We start from the raw sequence: 16,418 nt of genomic DNA on the forward strand, positions 1-16,418 counted from the left end.
TTTTCACCGTAATTTCCTACTTCTAATAAAACAGTTTTTTTCTTATTTAAATAGTGATATATTTAACCATCCAATAACTCCAAAGTTAATGCTTATAGTCTCCTATATCACTCACTTTTTTGTATATTTTTTTTCTGCTTCCTATTTATTTCTTTTAAGTCATTTATCCAATACAAAGTTTATGTAAGTTCTTATTTTGCTGCTTTCTTAAGATCTCATCATACTATATTAAGTTTAAGATTTTATTTTATGATTGCTGTTTTAATACAAAAGTCTTACAACATTTTACTAATTTTATGTAAATATAATTGTTTATGATAAAAAATGTAATTTTATAATTGGTGATTGTGTTTAACATTGAGAAGTTTAAATTCAAAAGACCGCATCAACATGTTCCAATGAAATTTTTTATAAGATTCAACTCTTAAGTTTAAGATTTCTAGGTATAAATTTACATTAGATATGTCTTTAATTAGGTGTCATTTATGACTTGTTTAGATTAGATTAGTTGAGTAGATGAAAATATTAGTATAGTCATATGTTAGAAATTTATGAGAGAATTCATTATAATTTTGAAATAGGGCTCCATGTATATTATTGTATTAATTAATTTTTTGGCTTTGTCTTTCTATCTTTCCTTATCTCTACGATACTTATACTTTTAACTTTTACATTTTCTAAGATTTCAAAATGGACATTTGATGAATATATGGAGTTCTTTACTATGTTTTACAATTTTTTAGAAGTTGATGTATATCGTCAAAATTTTGTAAAGGAATCCTACATGTTATAACTCTTGGGTTTATATTTTCCATACAGAGGTTGTAGTCATCGAGTATGGTTCTATATATATAACATTGTATACACATATAAGTCATTCGACATCATTTTTAACTTAAAATTTTAAAGCAATGGGGTTGTGGGTATTTCATCTTATATAGTATTTAATTTTATTTTTTTTATTCAATGTGAGACTTTGACTCATATTTGGATTATTCCAAACAAGAACTAAATCTCCTAAATATCAATTCATGGTTACAAAATCAAACAAACCATTGAGTTTTGTACTAATCATTTTCTGTTTCGAGATTTGATTCGTATGAATGGTTTGATTTTGTGGATTAATCTGTTTTAATATGTTTGATTTTTCTTTTGATTTAATTTTGTTTTCCAAAGGTATTTATTAGGGAGAGATTATATATATGTGACATGAGTTGAATCCACATGAGGATTAACACTACTTTTAATCCAAAACCTCGAGACCAAACAATCTCTCCTCAAAGATCTCAAGTATACAATGATCTTATAGCATTGTTGTTATGGTTATGATGTTGTGTTATGTTAGTTATTTTTGGTGTTACAAAAGTCTAAGCCGCAATTACCATGACGAAATTGATTCTAATGTTATTGGTAGAGTTTTTTCTTCTTTTTCCTTTTGAGAGGTTCATTAGAGAGGGAGATCAAATATACGTGAATTCACATAAAGATTGACAGTACTCTTAATTCAAAACCTCAACATTTCATTAATAGCTCTTATTTTATATGACATTTAATTTTGTTATTTCTATTCAATGTAGGATTTAAACTTATACTTTAGATCAACACTTTGTTAGTATATTTAAACACCCAATAAATAATTATACTCTGAAGTTTAATTAGTAAAGTAAATAAACATATACTCTGTAGTTTAATTAGTAAAGTAAATAAACACATTCTTCATCTGGATCAACACTTTGTTAGTATTTAAACACCCAATAAATAATTATACTCTCAAGTTTAAATAGTAAAGTAAATAAACACATACTTCATGTTTGTTTAGAAAAGTTGTTTTTATTTATTTATTTCCCTATAAATAACCACGTGTTACATTCTATATATCCCTATGAAATTGGAACATGGGCAGAACTTCCTTTTGTATGTATTTGGCAATATATTGGTAGACAACTTCTGTTGGATGAACACTGTCCCAAAATACATACTTTGAAGGATCATCACATGTTGAAGTGAATTCATTACACAATGGAGTTACTTCAAACAACCCAGTTCCACAACACCCTTTATTCGTCTCCTTGAAACCTGTGTCATAAACAGTGTATTATAGATATTGGTTAAACATATAATTTAGTTCATACATCAAACAAATTCTCAACACATACAACTTTTCTTTACTAAAAGTGAATATAGTCTAAATCTGTTTATAATATACTCACCATATTTTTGTGGCTGATTAATAAGGTTGATCAGTGTGTAATATATATCTGTATAAACAACTTTGCTTCCTGGAAGCATTGCTTGTATTTTAGGCAATAGCCGTGTCAATTTTCGATTGTAGAGCTTTGCATCTGAATTCTCATCCTCTACACATTTCCTATCTTTTATTTTTCCTGACTTTGTTATTTGAATAGGTATGCAGCCAATGCAAGGAAGCCCAGAGACAGCAAATTTTCTGCATCCAAGATCGTACAGTTCCTACAATTTTTTTTTTCCTGAAGGATTAGTGTTATGAAGTGAACTTTAAATTTAACTCAATGTTTCAAAAGTAGTTTATAAAATGAGATTTTCACCCACTTTTATCTTATAAATCTATTTTATCTTTCATCAATATAGAATCTCCAATACACCCGTTCATATCGAGACATATACATCTCTAATATGAAACTAGACATTAATGAGTAGTTCGATAATTATCTAATAACAGGTGGCACCATAGACTGAACAAATAACAAATTTTTTAAATAATTAACAAATGGTAACATAAACCCAAAAGATAATAAATTTTACTATGAAAAACTTCGAATGACCCTAATACTATCTTAAAAATGGATTTTAAAACTAACTCAATTCCAGGAAACTTATTTATTATTTCAGAACAGAAATCTTAAAATATGAGAATTTGATTAAAAAATGCATTAAATTACTTGGGTGGATTTTAAGCCCATGAATTTTAAGTTTAGTTCAACTCCATTGAACTAACTTATTATTATTTGAGAATAAAAATCTTGAGCTGTGATAATATGATTAAAAAATTTGCATTAAATTACTCCTGTTTACCTTCATGAATATCTGAAGCCTACTCTGCACGAAATCTTGGTATCCATCAATGTTGAACTCCAATTTTCTAGTGGAAATGTCATAAAAGTTGAGGAGAAAGTCATTTGTTCCTGCACTGATAATAACAAGAGAATCTCTAAGTATCTGTTTAGCTTCATGTTCTCCTGCAATGGCCTTGAGTCTTCCTACGTAAACTTTGAAGTATTCAATTTGTTGTGACACTGCTATTGCACCTGTTAAAGCAGTGGTGAGATCATCAAAACCTGATCCCCCAGATGCAAAGCTGACACCTGTTAGAAGATCTTCATCTGATAGGTTAGGGTGAAGGAAAGGAGGAACAGTGTTTTTGAGGTTCAACACTGAGGCAATGAAATCAGGAACCAGTTTTCCATTAGAAAACCTACCAGTAGGAACATGACCAGGGAAATCCTTACCATAAGGAAAATGGTTTCCCTTAGCCAAAGTTTTGATGTAATTGTTGTTGCCTGTGTCTACTGTTGAATCCCCAAACACTAGAATGGATGAAAACTTTGGTCTTATCAAGTCATTGCCAAAGCTTGCAACAACAACAACACTGGTGCAAAGGTGTATCAAAATGATGGAGTAGGATGCATAACAAGCCATTACTGTAACTTCAACTATGTGGTAAGATAATACTTATATAGTGAACGTAAGAAGAAACTTGTTAATTAGTTTCGACTTTAAATTTGTGTATTGCAAGTGATCTGAACCCAAGAAATCAAAAACGTGAGAATGAAGCCAAGACAGCTATTTTAGGTAAGTGAAAACAACGTCAATGGATTTTCCTGGATTTGATTGAGCTAAGTTTTCAAATAGAATCGACGGAGTTTCTCTAAGAAAAAAGTTACTCCATATATTAAAATTAAATTACATATTGAGACAAAAGTATAAATGATATATGGGAGCCTTTAGTTTATGGATAAATGAATAATAATTTATGAAAAAATAATTTTAATTATTTTATTTTTTCTTCTAAAACTTTTTATAAAAAATATTATAATTGTGGAATTGATCCATGGGTTTATAAATAAATAAATAGTATGTGTGTCATATAATTGGGACAATTCTCTTCACTACTTTTATATGACAAATACATAAACCAACCTCATAATTATGTACGTTTCAGTTGAAGTCTCACATGTCTCAAACTTTCCAATAAAATTTGATTAAGTTGCATCCATCTCTTTCTCTTTACTTTCTTTTACCGGTTTTAGTTTTTCTTTAACTACTGGCAAAATTGGTTTTAATTCCCCCCTTAATTTCCTTAAAAATATTTTCTTTTTAGAAAATAAAAATTTCATCACTCTGCTTAACATTTAACTTAAATTACTAATTTCATAACAACTTATCACAGCTTTTAGTTTTAAATTCATCTGTTAATAAATATTAGATCATCAAAAGTATATATATATATATATATATATATATATATATATATATATATATATATATATATATATATATATATATATATATATATTTTGGAACACGTCATGTGCATAAAATAATACATCAATCTATTATTAACGTCCGGGTGAATAAATTTATTTTCAAAAAATAAAAATAAAAGTAGAAAATAATGTGAAACAAAATTTTCTTTAAATATTTTCAAACATTAATTTTAGAAAAAAAAAAGAAAAAAAAGAAAAAAAAAGAAGAAAAGAAGGAAGAACCCAACTTGTTATTAATTTTCATGAGCCCAATAACTCAAATATTTTCTACCTTTGTTCCTGATAGAGAAATTAATTATATAATAATAATTAGAAACAATATCTCTTCAAATGGTAAGAATCAATATTATTAATTGGGATTAATTTTGTGCTCCGATTTGTTATTGATGATGATTGATTTTGTGCTCTGATTTGCTGCAATTTGATACTCATAATTTGTTACTATCATGACCAAATCCTTCCTTATATTGTTCGTTACAATTAAGGCCGAAATTGCATTGATATTGCAATGTGTGAGTATAAATACACACTCTGTCATGACCGAAAAAAAAATTCTCTACATTTCTCTAATTATTTTCTATCACCACTCCTACACACACCTTCTCTTTTATCTCTTTTTAAAAAAAAATATTGAAGGAGGTAAAAAAAAAGAGAAGAAAACATTTTCTACAGTCTCTCTTTCTCTCATTACCACCCACATAGACACCTCTCATCTTTATCTCTATTGGAAAAACAAAAAAAAAAGTATTAGAAAAGGAAGCAAAAGAAAAAGAAAAGAAAAAAGGTGAGGAGATATTGAAATTGTTTCGTTACTCTCAATTCTTTCATCTTTTGATTTAGTTTGTTTTTTCAATTTTCATTCTTTTTTTAATCATAAAAATATATTTTTCCCCTTTCTTTATTATCTGTCCGGCCGCTCACGTCGCATGACATCTAATTTAGACTTTTGTTTTTTCTAAAACTATATAGAGATGATCTAAAAATAAAATATAACTTTCTTTGTTTACTCTTTTATATCTATTTGGTTGCTCACGTCGCAATGACATCCACAACTACTCTAAAATAACTTTAAAAAAATTTATAAGTGATTAAAAAAATAAAAAATAAAAGGTTAGGAAAAAAAGAATTTATTTGAAGTGTCTATCCGGCCGCTCGCGTCGTGTGACACCAATTTTAAAATAATACTAAAATTTAAATAAAAAGATTTTCAAAATTATAAAACAAATTAAATCATTTTCAAATAATTTTCCAAATAGATTTTTCAAAAAGAACTACGTAATCCTGATTCTCCATTCACATGGAGATACGTAGAAGCGAGGATTAATCCTCGTCGGGCCCAACAAATCAAAAAAATAGTTTTGTTATTTTTTGTACATTCTTTTATTAATATTTTTGGGGAAAATTAAATATTTTGAAAAAACCACATAAATTTTGCACATTTAATTAAAGGTACCGTCTTAGGACCGACGTTGTGGGGTGCTAATACCTTCCCCACGCGTAACCGACTCTCGGACCCAAAATCTGGTTTTTCGCAGACCTTGCTCTTTTTTATGGTTTTCTATAGTTTCCTATAATAACTATGGTGGCGATTCCAAAACCTCTTTTTTACAAATTTTATTTTGTGGTTCGTCGTCCCGTCGTGATTTCGGTTGCGATAGATGGCAACTTCACTGGGGATGCTAGAGAGTCAAACCATTTATTTGGATGTGCAAAATTGATGTGGTTTTTCTTCATATTTTTTCTTTCTCATTTTTTTTTTGATATGTGTTTTTTTATTTTTTTTATATTTAGAATAATTTTATGTGTATATTCTTCTTTATTTTTGTATTTGGAATAATTGCCAGGTGTGGGTTTGGGTATACATTGTGTTCTCCCTTCACACACACGTTTTATTCATTACTTGAGTGGGGCCCTATACCCGGGTCTGAGTTGCTTAGAATTAGACGGGGTTGTGTAGCAGTGTCACAGTGGATGTACTTCCCAAGTGGTCATTGTGAGAACCCCAGCTAGAGTTTGTTTGCTTCATTGGTACTCCTACTTCTTGTTGTTTACCAATTGTCGTAGGAAATGCCATGAAGTGGGTCATAACTCTAGTGACCTTGATATTTAGGTATTAGAGAACTATTATTGTGAGCACATATACTTTCTTTGAATATAATAATAAATTCATCACAATCTTGCATATCATGTGAATAAGTGCCCTGGGAGGCACAAACATGCATTGCATTCCATTATGTGGCCATCCATTGTATCATGTTCATAGTTTCAACATGCATATGCATAATTAAAAAAAATTGCACTAAAATAAATTCAAATTGTTTCCCATTTTGCTTGTCAATGATTTCTTGGAATATTTCTTATAAAAAATGAGTAAATAATAAAACATTCTTTGGTCAAATCAGTGGATTTAATAAAGAAATAAAATAATTTTTATTATCAATTCTTTTAAAATACCCATCTAATCTTGCATGCATAAAATTGCTCAAATTTATCTTCCTTTCCATCTCTCTTCCACCATATAACCTTGTTTTCTTTTTCATGGAGAATTATCATAAAGGGGACACATGCCTTAAAAATGATTACAAGAAACTCTTTGAACACAAAAAAAAAAAATACAAAGGGAAGAAAAGTTCGCTAGACTAACAACTTTGAAGGACAGTCTAGGCAAAAAATAAGACAAAAAGAAAGTGAAAAAAGAGAACCAAACAAGGGGCATCTGTAAAATGAAATCAATTATTTTCCTGTGAATTTTTTTTTTAGAAAACACAATCATGTTTTGAATGATGTGTGGTCATGTTTCTTTATCCAAAAAAAACAAAAGTAATTATCCTTTGCTACCCAAATTGAGCCTTCCAAAAAATTTCTTTCAAATTACTCTAAACAAGGATCACCCTTCCACTGAGGGTTGACATAATGTTTGCATTTGTTTCATCCGACTTGTAGTTCACCAATACAAAAATATCAAAAAAGAAGAAGAAAGAAATGATATGGTTATATATATATATATATATATATATATATATATATAACCATATCATTTCTTTCTTCTTCTTTTTTGATATTTTTGTATTATATATATATATATATATATAAGCAAAAGTTTGAAGAATGAGAATAAAAGGTCAAAATATAAAAAAGAGAAGCAAAAGGTGAACAAGAAGAAGTCAAACAAATTCTGAATGAAACATTATTCAAAGATCCTTGTTGAAACAATCCTCACATCACTTGTTTGGGCCTTTACTATCATTTACTTCCATACCCCTAGCCTTGGCCACAATACAAGCCTAATAAAGTCCACACAGATCAAAGATTGATTATTATCTTTCGAAGGTTTTATTTAGAGGAAAATTTTGATTTGCTAACAGGTTTGTTCTAAAAAAAATATAAAAAAAATAGATTAAAAAAGTGTGTTCAGAGATTTTCTTTTAAACATTGGGGCAGTTTATGTTTGGTTGACATGTTTTCAAAACTTCAAAATTAGCATGGACAATCAGCCAATTAAGCTAAACTTCGGTTGTTCCCTTTCAATTCATTCTTCATGAAATTCCATTTTTGCTCATACAGTATCCTCTGCTCTAAGCCTAAACCTTGACCAACCTTAACATAGTCCATCTTTATCAATCACAAACCCAAACTGGGGCAGTCACTTTGTTTGTGATTCATATATTCCCATCATTCATTTTGAATTGGGGCATTTATTTACATTGAAGTTTGTGATCACATCAGAGGCAACTTGTGAAGACTCCATCATTTTTTAATCTCCTCGTTTGGAAAAAGTCAAACACGCTTTAGCACCCTAAGACCATCCTAGGCTCTCACACTAGGGGCAATTTTTTTTTTAAATCCCCATCATTTTCTTCATATCATCCACAACTAGGAAAGCCCAAACACATTTTGTGTCCCGAGACCAACTCAAATTGGGGCAACTCCCTAGTTAATCTTCATTACCTCATTAAAACCTTTTCAAACTCTTGGCAATTTCATGCATGTCATTCAAATAGTGTTTCAAAAGAAATGATTAAAAAAAATGATTCGTTAGTAGCTGATTAGATCAAAGAAATGATTTGGAAAAGTAAAAAAATATCAAAGTAGAATGATTCCATGAATTCGAAATAATAATGAAATGGGGAACAATTCGAATGTTTTTTAAAAAAATGCAAAAGAAAATTCATACATAAGGTAATTCATACATCATACCAAGCCATGCATACATGAGTCATTCATCTTTTTGAATAAAATAGTTTACACATTTCCAATCAAAACTCTCTTCACTCATATGAATGGTTATTGAATCCTTGCGTTTTAGAAGGAAGAAAATTATAAAAAAAATACACAATTTGGTTTCTATGATGTTTCTAAAATTTTGGTCCTTTTCATTTATATGAATGACCAATATACCCTAAGCCTAATTTCCATTGGCCCCTAAGTCCAATTCCCACACTAGTTCCTAAGCCTAGATTTCACACTAACCTCAAGCCCAGTTTTCACACTGGCCCCCCAAGCCCAATTTCCACTGGCCCCCAAGCCCAATTCCCACACTAGTTTCTAAGCCCAGATTTCACACTAACCTCAAGCCCAGTTTCCACACTGGCCCCCAAGCCTAGTTTCCACATTGGCCCCTAAATCCAGTTTTGTCTGGCCTCATAGGTTTTTTCCTAGCCTCTAAGCCTAGTTTTCTTTGCTCTCAAATTAAAATAAAGGAAAATGAAAAAAAAGCAAATTCTACCCATGCATCCACGCATCCATGTATGCATCATCATATAGGTTCAAAAAGAAAATCATAACATGTCATGCATCATCAAATCATCCATCATACTCCACAAAATCATTGAAAATCATTTCAAAAAAAAGTCAACAATGATAGTTTTTTGTGTAAGTCTCACCAATGTTAGACATTCACGCAATGTTTGTCGACACTTCAAAAGCAAAATCCAGGTTCTCTTTTTATACATCAAGACCCTCTGCAAGGCAATGGTCATTGATTTCTTATGTCACATTGAGGCCATCTACGAGGCAATGGTCATCGATCTCTTTACATCAATACCCTCTGCAAAGCAATGGTCATTGATTTCTTATGTCACATCGAGGCCCTCTGCGAGGCAATGGTAATCGATCTCTTTACATCAAGACCCTCCACGAGGCAATGGTCATTGATTTCTTATGTCACATCGAGACCCTCTACGAGGCAATGGTCATCAATCTCTTTACATCAAGACCCTCTGCGAGGCAATGGTCTTCGATCTCTTTACATTAAGACCCTCTGCGAGGCAATGGTCATTGATTTCTTATGACACATCGAGGTCATCTGCGAGGCAATGGTCATCGAATCCTTAAGATATAGACTCTCTCCTTGAGATTAGTCTAATCTCTTTTTCAAAAAACAAAGTACAAAAAGAATATGGTTTGTCAAATCGTGACCCTCTACATGGTAATGGTCACTGAATCTTTTGGATATAGACCCTCTCCTCGGGATTAGTCTAATCTTTTCTCAAAAAATATAAAAAAAAATTCAAATCGAGGCCCTCTACATGGTAATGGTCACTGAATCTTTTGAATAAACCCTCTCAACGGGATTGGTCTAATTTGGTTTTTTCAAAAAGTAAAAAAAAAACAAAAAGAATTAGTGTGTCAAACCAAGACCCTCTACTTGGTATGGTCAATTTGTCTTCAAATTTATCTTCTTTTGAAACCCGAACAAAATTAGTGTTTTTATCTTTACTTATCTTTTATTACGATAAAATGAAAAAGTCAAATTTTCATATTATCTAATAAAGTCTAAGTAAGAAGGGACAACTGTCAACACCCAATTTCGTCCAAGTGAATAAATTTATTTTCAAAAAATAAAAGTAAAAGTAGAAAATAAGGTGAAACAAAATTTTCTTTAAATATTTTCAAGCTTTAATTTTAGAAAAAAAAGAAAAAAAAAAGGAGGAAGAGCCCAATTTGTTATTAATTTTCATGAGCTCAATAACTCAAATATTTTCTACCTTTGTTTCTGATAGAGAAATTAATTATATAATAATAATTAGAAGCAATATCTCTTCAAATGGTAAGAATCAATATTATTAATTGGAATTAATTTTGTGCTCTGATTTGTTATTGATGATGATTGATTTTGTGCTATGATTTGCTGCGATGTGATACTCATAATTTGCTACTATCATGACCAATTTCTTCCTTATATTGTTCGTTACAATTAAGGCCGAGATTGCATTGTATTGTAAGGTGTGAGTATAAATACGCACTCTGTCTTGATCGAAAAAACAATTCTCTACATTTCTCTAATTCTTTCTCATCACCACTCCCACACACACCTTCTTTTTTATCTATGTTTTAAAAAAAAATATTGAAGGAGGTAAAAAAAAAGAGAAGAAAACATTCTCTACACTCTCTCTTTCTCTCATTACCACTCACATAGACACCTCTCATCTTTATCTCTATTGGAAAAACAAACAAAAAAAATATTAGAAAAGAAAGCAAAAAAAAAAAAAGAAAAAAGGTGAGGAGATATTTAAATTGTTTTAAGGTACGTCACTCTCAATTCTTTCATCTTTTGATTTAGTTTTGTTTTTCAATTTTCATTCTTTTTTTTTATCATAAAAATATATTTTCCCCCTTTCTTTATTGTCTGCCCGACCGCTCGCGTCGCATGACATCTAATTTAGACTTTTGTTTTTTCTAAAAATATATACAGATGATCTAAAACTAAAATATAACTTTCTTTGTTTACTCTTTTATATTTATTTGGTTGCTCACGTTGCAATGACATCCACAACTACTCTAAAATAACTTTAAAAAAATATTAAAAATTTATAAATGATTAAAAAAAATAAAAAATAATAGATTAGAAAAAAAAGAATTTATTTGAAGTGTATATCCGGTCGCTCGCGTCGTGTCATACCAATTTTAAAATAAAAGTAAAATTTAAATAAAAAGATTTTCAAAATTATAAAACAAATTAAATCATTTTCAAATAATTTTCCAAATAGATTTTTCAAAAAGAACTACGTAACCTTGATTCTCCATTCACATGGAGATACATAGAAGCGGGGATTAATCCTCGTTGGGCCCAAAAAATCAAAAAAATAGTTTTGTTGTTTTTTGTACATTCTTTTATTAATATTTTTGGGGAAAATTAAATATTTTGAAAAAATCACATAACTTTTGCACAATTAATTAAAGGTATCGTCTTAAGACAGACGTTGTGGGGTGCTAATGTAACATCCCTATTTTTTTTAATAACTGTATTATTTATTTTAAATAAAACACTTAGAAAAAATTATATTTTTTTTTTACTAATGTTTTGTATTTTATTATGATGTAGTTTAAACATTAAAAATATATTTTATCATGATGCAATTTTTACTTATTGAAAAATAATATATATATATATATATATATATATATATATATAAAGAATTTTCTAAAAGAAAAAAAAAATAATATAGAAAAGGAAAAGAAAAAAAAAAGAAGAAGGATAAGAAGAAAAGAAGAAAAGATAAGAAGAAAAAAAAAAGGATAATGATGATTTGGATAAACATGCATATGCTTAGCTTTTATATATATATATATATATATATATATATATATATAATGAATGTTACGTGAAGGAAGAAGAAAGTGAAAGAAAGGAGAAAGAGAGAGAAAGGAGAGAGATAAAAAGAAGAGAGAAAGAGAAAGAGAAAATAGAAAAGAAAGTTTAGAGCAAAGATTCAAAGAGATTCAAGTCTTCTACAACTATTATTGGTGTGCTCTTCAATTAATAAGGTAAGGGGGGAGTGAGGTTAAGCTCTTTTTATATTAATCTTGATAAACTCATGGGTTTTATATTAATCTTTTATTTATTTTGACTCATATATTATTCCATTTACTTTCATTTAACTTATTTTCATTTATTATCCTCTTATATTTATTTTATTTAATTTCCAATTATACACTGATCCTGTTTATTTATTTATTTTATTTAATCTCCAAATATGTATTGATCCTGTTTATTTATTTATTTTATTTAATCTTCAATTATGCACTGATCCTAATTATTTTATTTTATTTATCTCCAGTTACGTACTGGTCTTATTTATTTATTTTATTTATCTCCAGTTACGCACTAGTTCTATTTATTTATTTTATTTTATTTATCTCCAGTTACGCACTGGTCCTATTTATTTATTTATTTATTTTATTTATCTCCAGTTACGCACTGGTCCTATTTATTTATTTTATTTTATTTATCTCCAGTTACGCACTGGTCCTATTTATTTATTTTATTTTATTTACCTCTAGTTATGCACTGGTCCTATTTATTTATTTTATTTTATTTATCTCCAGTTATGCATTGATCCTATTTATTTATTTCAATTAATATATCTCCAGATACGCACTGGTCCCGTTTAATTTATATTTTTGTTATTTTATTTATTTATAATGTTATAATCCTTATCTAATTATTTATTTAAAGTTCTTGCTTTGATTCTTATTTTATCATTATTTTATAATTAAAAAAATGTGAAGTGAAAGTAAATATTATTTTATTGAGTAAGCTTGGATAGAAAAAATTGCATGTACATTTTATCGTTGTTTTATATTCTTTGTGTATAGTTTATACAATGACATGATTTGATAGTCATCACATTTTATGACCTTTGAAAATATCCAAGAGTATGTCAATTAAGTAAGAGTTAAGTCTGGTTTCAATAAGTTGAGATTAAACCAGTGTCAGAGTGTTTGTATTTGGAAAGTCACAGTTTGGTACACTGCGGGATGAAAGGCAGGGACCATGGTGGGGTCTAAGGAAGTTTTACCAAGTAGGTGAATATCTGGATAGTTCAGAATAGCGCACTAGACTAGGATATTCATAGGCCAAACTTGGGACTATCCGATACCTGCTCGGCATCGCCAAGGTTAGGTAGTGAGTATATATCTCTTTTGTGAGCCGATGAATGGCTAATATTCTCGAGAAAGAAATAATTATGATTGTACCAATGTTTTATGAGAAATACTCAACTACTTAATCACTTCCCAAAGTAACTTTTGATGTTCATATTGGATCATCAGAAGTGGAATATGGATCCATATGTCTGGTAAAACAAGATCAAGTTTTGTGGTTGTAGGTCCAAATCTAGGCCCTCGGTGTCTGTATTGTTTGTTGAGTTTATTAAGATTGATATTTAAGGCTTGTAAAGACCTCACTCCTTTCATATCTTTTTCTTTCATATGTACTTGTTGCATGAGCAGAAGAGGAACCTGCTCAGTGAGAGTTGTTCGGGATATTATTGGTGGATCTTCTGAAGATTGACTCATGGATAATTTCTATTAATATCTTTAGGAGATATTAAAAATATAGATAAATCTTCTATTCTGATGTAGGACTCTTAATATTTTACAAATATATATTTTTGTAATATTTCATGAACAATTACAGAGATGTAAACTATATATATGAATATGAAGTTATGTTATTATTAATGTTCCCTCAAGGATAATCTTATGGTAAAAAAAAATTAATTCCATATCTTTTTATCGAATAATAATTATTTAGTATAGTAGTTTGGGTGTCAGAGCTAATACCTTCCCCACGCGTAACCGACTCCCAGACCCAAAATCTGGTTTTTCGCAGACCTTACTCTTTGTTATGGTTTTCCATAGTTTCCTATAATAACTATGGTGACGACTCCAAAACCTCTTTTTACAAATTTTATTTTTTGTTTCGTCGTCCCGTCGTGATTTCAGTTGCGACACCTATATAAAGATTTCTTCCATCTATAAACTTTATCCTCTTTTTCTAAATTGGTTTCTCTTGGGAGGAACATGTTATCTCCAATATATTGGTTCAGTAGAAACTCTAAATATTTTAAACTCTCAAAATGTGTAATCACTATTGCATTCGGATAAATAATTTATTTATCTGGCGTTTTAGAATTTTTAATGTTATGATTTGTTTGGATAAATTAATTAAAATTTAATATATTTTGAAAGGCATTTCTAATGAATAAAATAGAAACAAAATTTTAAATAAAAAATATTTTGAAATTTCACTTTTTTTCACTTTATTCATGGAGTTCAAAACGAGTCGGTTTAGATTGAAAGTTTAGTCGACAAGCTGAAGGCTTAATTGAGTCAGCTTAAGTTGAAAGTTGAGTCAATTATGCTTGAGCCAAAGTTCAAGACGAGTTGATCTGTGTTAAAGGGGTGGGACAGGTCAGCATGGGATGAATGTTAAGATGGATCAGCAATCCAAAGGTTGAGACGAGTCAGTCAAATCAAAGTTTGAGACTAGTTGGTGCAAGTTGAAGGTTGAGTTCATTCAACTCAGATCAAAGGTCGAGCCGATTTGACCCGAGACGAAGGACGAGACGAGTCAATTATGGCCAAAGATTGAGATAAGGTGGTTAGGCCGAAGGTCGTGACAACTAGATTTGGGATGAAGGTCAAGAAGAGTTGGGTCGAAAAAGGTCGACCTAGGTGCAAAAACGAGATGAGTCAGCCTGGGTCTAGGGTCCTGACGAGTCGATATAAGTCAAAGGTGAAGTTGTATCATAAATTGAAGGTCGAGTTGAGTTGTCCCAGACCAAAGCTCTAGTTGATTCATCCTAGGGCAAAGGTTGAGTCAACTCGATAATGGCTGACAGTCAAGACAAGTTGGTCAAGCTAAAGGTCGAGATGGGTCAAAACAGGGCAAAAGTGGTGACAGGTCAGCTTAGACCAAAAGTTCTGATGAATAATCGGGCTGAGGGCTAAGATGAGTCGCATAGGCCAAAGGTTGAGACGAGTCGATCGGGTTGAAGGGCGAGATGATTTGGTGCAGGATAAAGTTGAAGCAAATTTGGCGTAAAATGAAGGTCAAGCTGTTTTATCGCAAGGTGAAGGTTAATATGATTTGTCCTATGATTAATATGGCTGAAGGTCGAAACTAGTTAGCCTGGAATGAAGGTCAAGATGGGTCGACCCAAGTCGAAGTTCGGGACACATTGACCTAGATCAAAGGTCGGTACGAGTCGATTCGGGGCAATGGTCAAGACCATCCTAGGTCGAAGGGTAGAGTTAGTTGTCCAAAGAGTAATTCCTTTATTTAATAAATTTGAATATCTTTGAAGCAAAATAAATTGTTTGGATGAGGAAATTAAAAGGAAAGTAAAATTTAGGAATTTTAAAAAGGTGTTTTAAATAACTATGGCAAAATAATTTAAATTCACTTAAAAAATAAGGAATTTCAATTCCACAACTAGTCATTCCCTCTCTATTCTAGGTATCAATTTGACCCATGGTTGAGCCCAAACCAACTCCCAAAAAAGACCCTATTTTATTAGACTATGGATTGACTCAGGTTTACCATTGTCTTTAATTGACTCGGATTGACCTTTGACCAAGGTTCTGGGCAAACATAGGTCCATCTTCGACTAGGCCAACCTAACTCAATTCTTCGATCTTTGTCCAAATCGGCTTAGGTTGACCTTCATTTGGGCCAACTAACGTCGACCTTTGACTTGGAAAAACTTGCCTTGACCTTCGACCCAAGTCAATTTGACTCAATTTTTTGGGCTGACTGACTCAATAAAATTTTTGGTTCGGGTTGACTCGAGTTAACCTTCTCTCGATCTTCTACATAAGCCAACTTAGCTCGGCCTTAAGCTCGGATCGAGTATTTTTACTTTTGCTACTCTTTTAATCTTTTTGGCTTTTTGGCTCAACCTTTTTTTTTAGGCATTTTGGCCCTATAAGGTTTTTATTTTTTTACTCTGGTGAACCAAGGCCAAGTCCTATAGGCTAGACTAGCTCTATACTCTCTATACATATTATATTATATACATATACATTTTGGAAAAAAAAATATTAAATATTATTTTAATGTTTAAATTTAACTAATATTTTTTACAAATTTAAATTTCAGAATCAATG

General features: G+C 30.4%; 1 protein-coding gene across 1 annotated transcript; it reads right to left on the reverse strand.

Moving 5' to 3' along the window:
- Nucleotides 1–1,826: 1,826 nt before the first annotated feature.
- Nucleotides 1,827–3,675, reverse strand: LOC114174401 (GDSL esterase/lipase At2g30310-like). The gene is made up of 3 exons (XM_028059240.1): nt 3,052–3,675; nt 2,211–2,469; nt 1,827–2,076 (listed from the first exon to the last, which is right to left on the reverse strand). Exons 1-3 carry the CDS (start codon nt 3,673–3,675, stop codon nt 1,871–1,873), a joined length of 1,089 nt encoding a protein of 362 aa, XP_027915041.1. The 3' UTR covers nt 1,827–1,870.
- Nucleotides 3,676–16,418: the final 12,743 nt, after the last annotated feature.

The sequence above is a fragment of the Vigna unguiculata genome, chromosome 2, assembly GCF_004118075.2.
Source record: "Vigna unguiculata cultivar IT97K-499-35 chromosome 2, ASM411807v1, whole genome shotgun sequence".
Lineage (NCBI taxonomy): Eukaryota > Viridiplantae > Streptophyta > Magnoliopsida > Fabales > Fabaceae > Vigna > Vigna unguiculata.

Excerpts from the sequence above, each read along its gene's own strand:
- LOC114174401 (XM_028059240.1), bottom strand. The coding sequence starts at position 3,675 with ATGGCTTGTTATGCATCCTACTCCATCATTTTGATACACCTTTGCACC. Across the intron at positions 2,470-3,051 it reads GGCTTCAGATATTCATGAAG|GAACTGTACGATCTTGGATG; the intron begins GTAAACAGGAGT and ends AAAAAATTGTAG. Across the intron at positions 2,077-2,210 it reads TAATCAGCCACAAAAATATG|GTTTCAAGGAGACGAATAAA; the intron begins GTGAGTATATTA and ends TTTATGACACAG.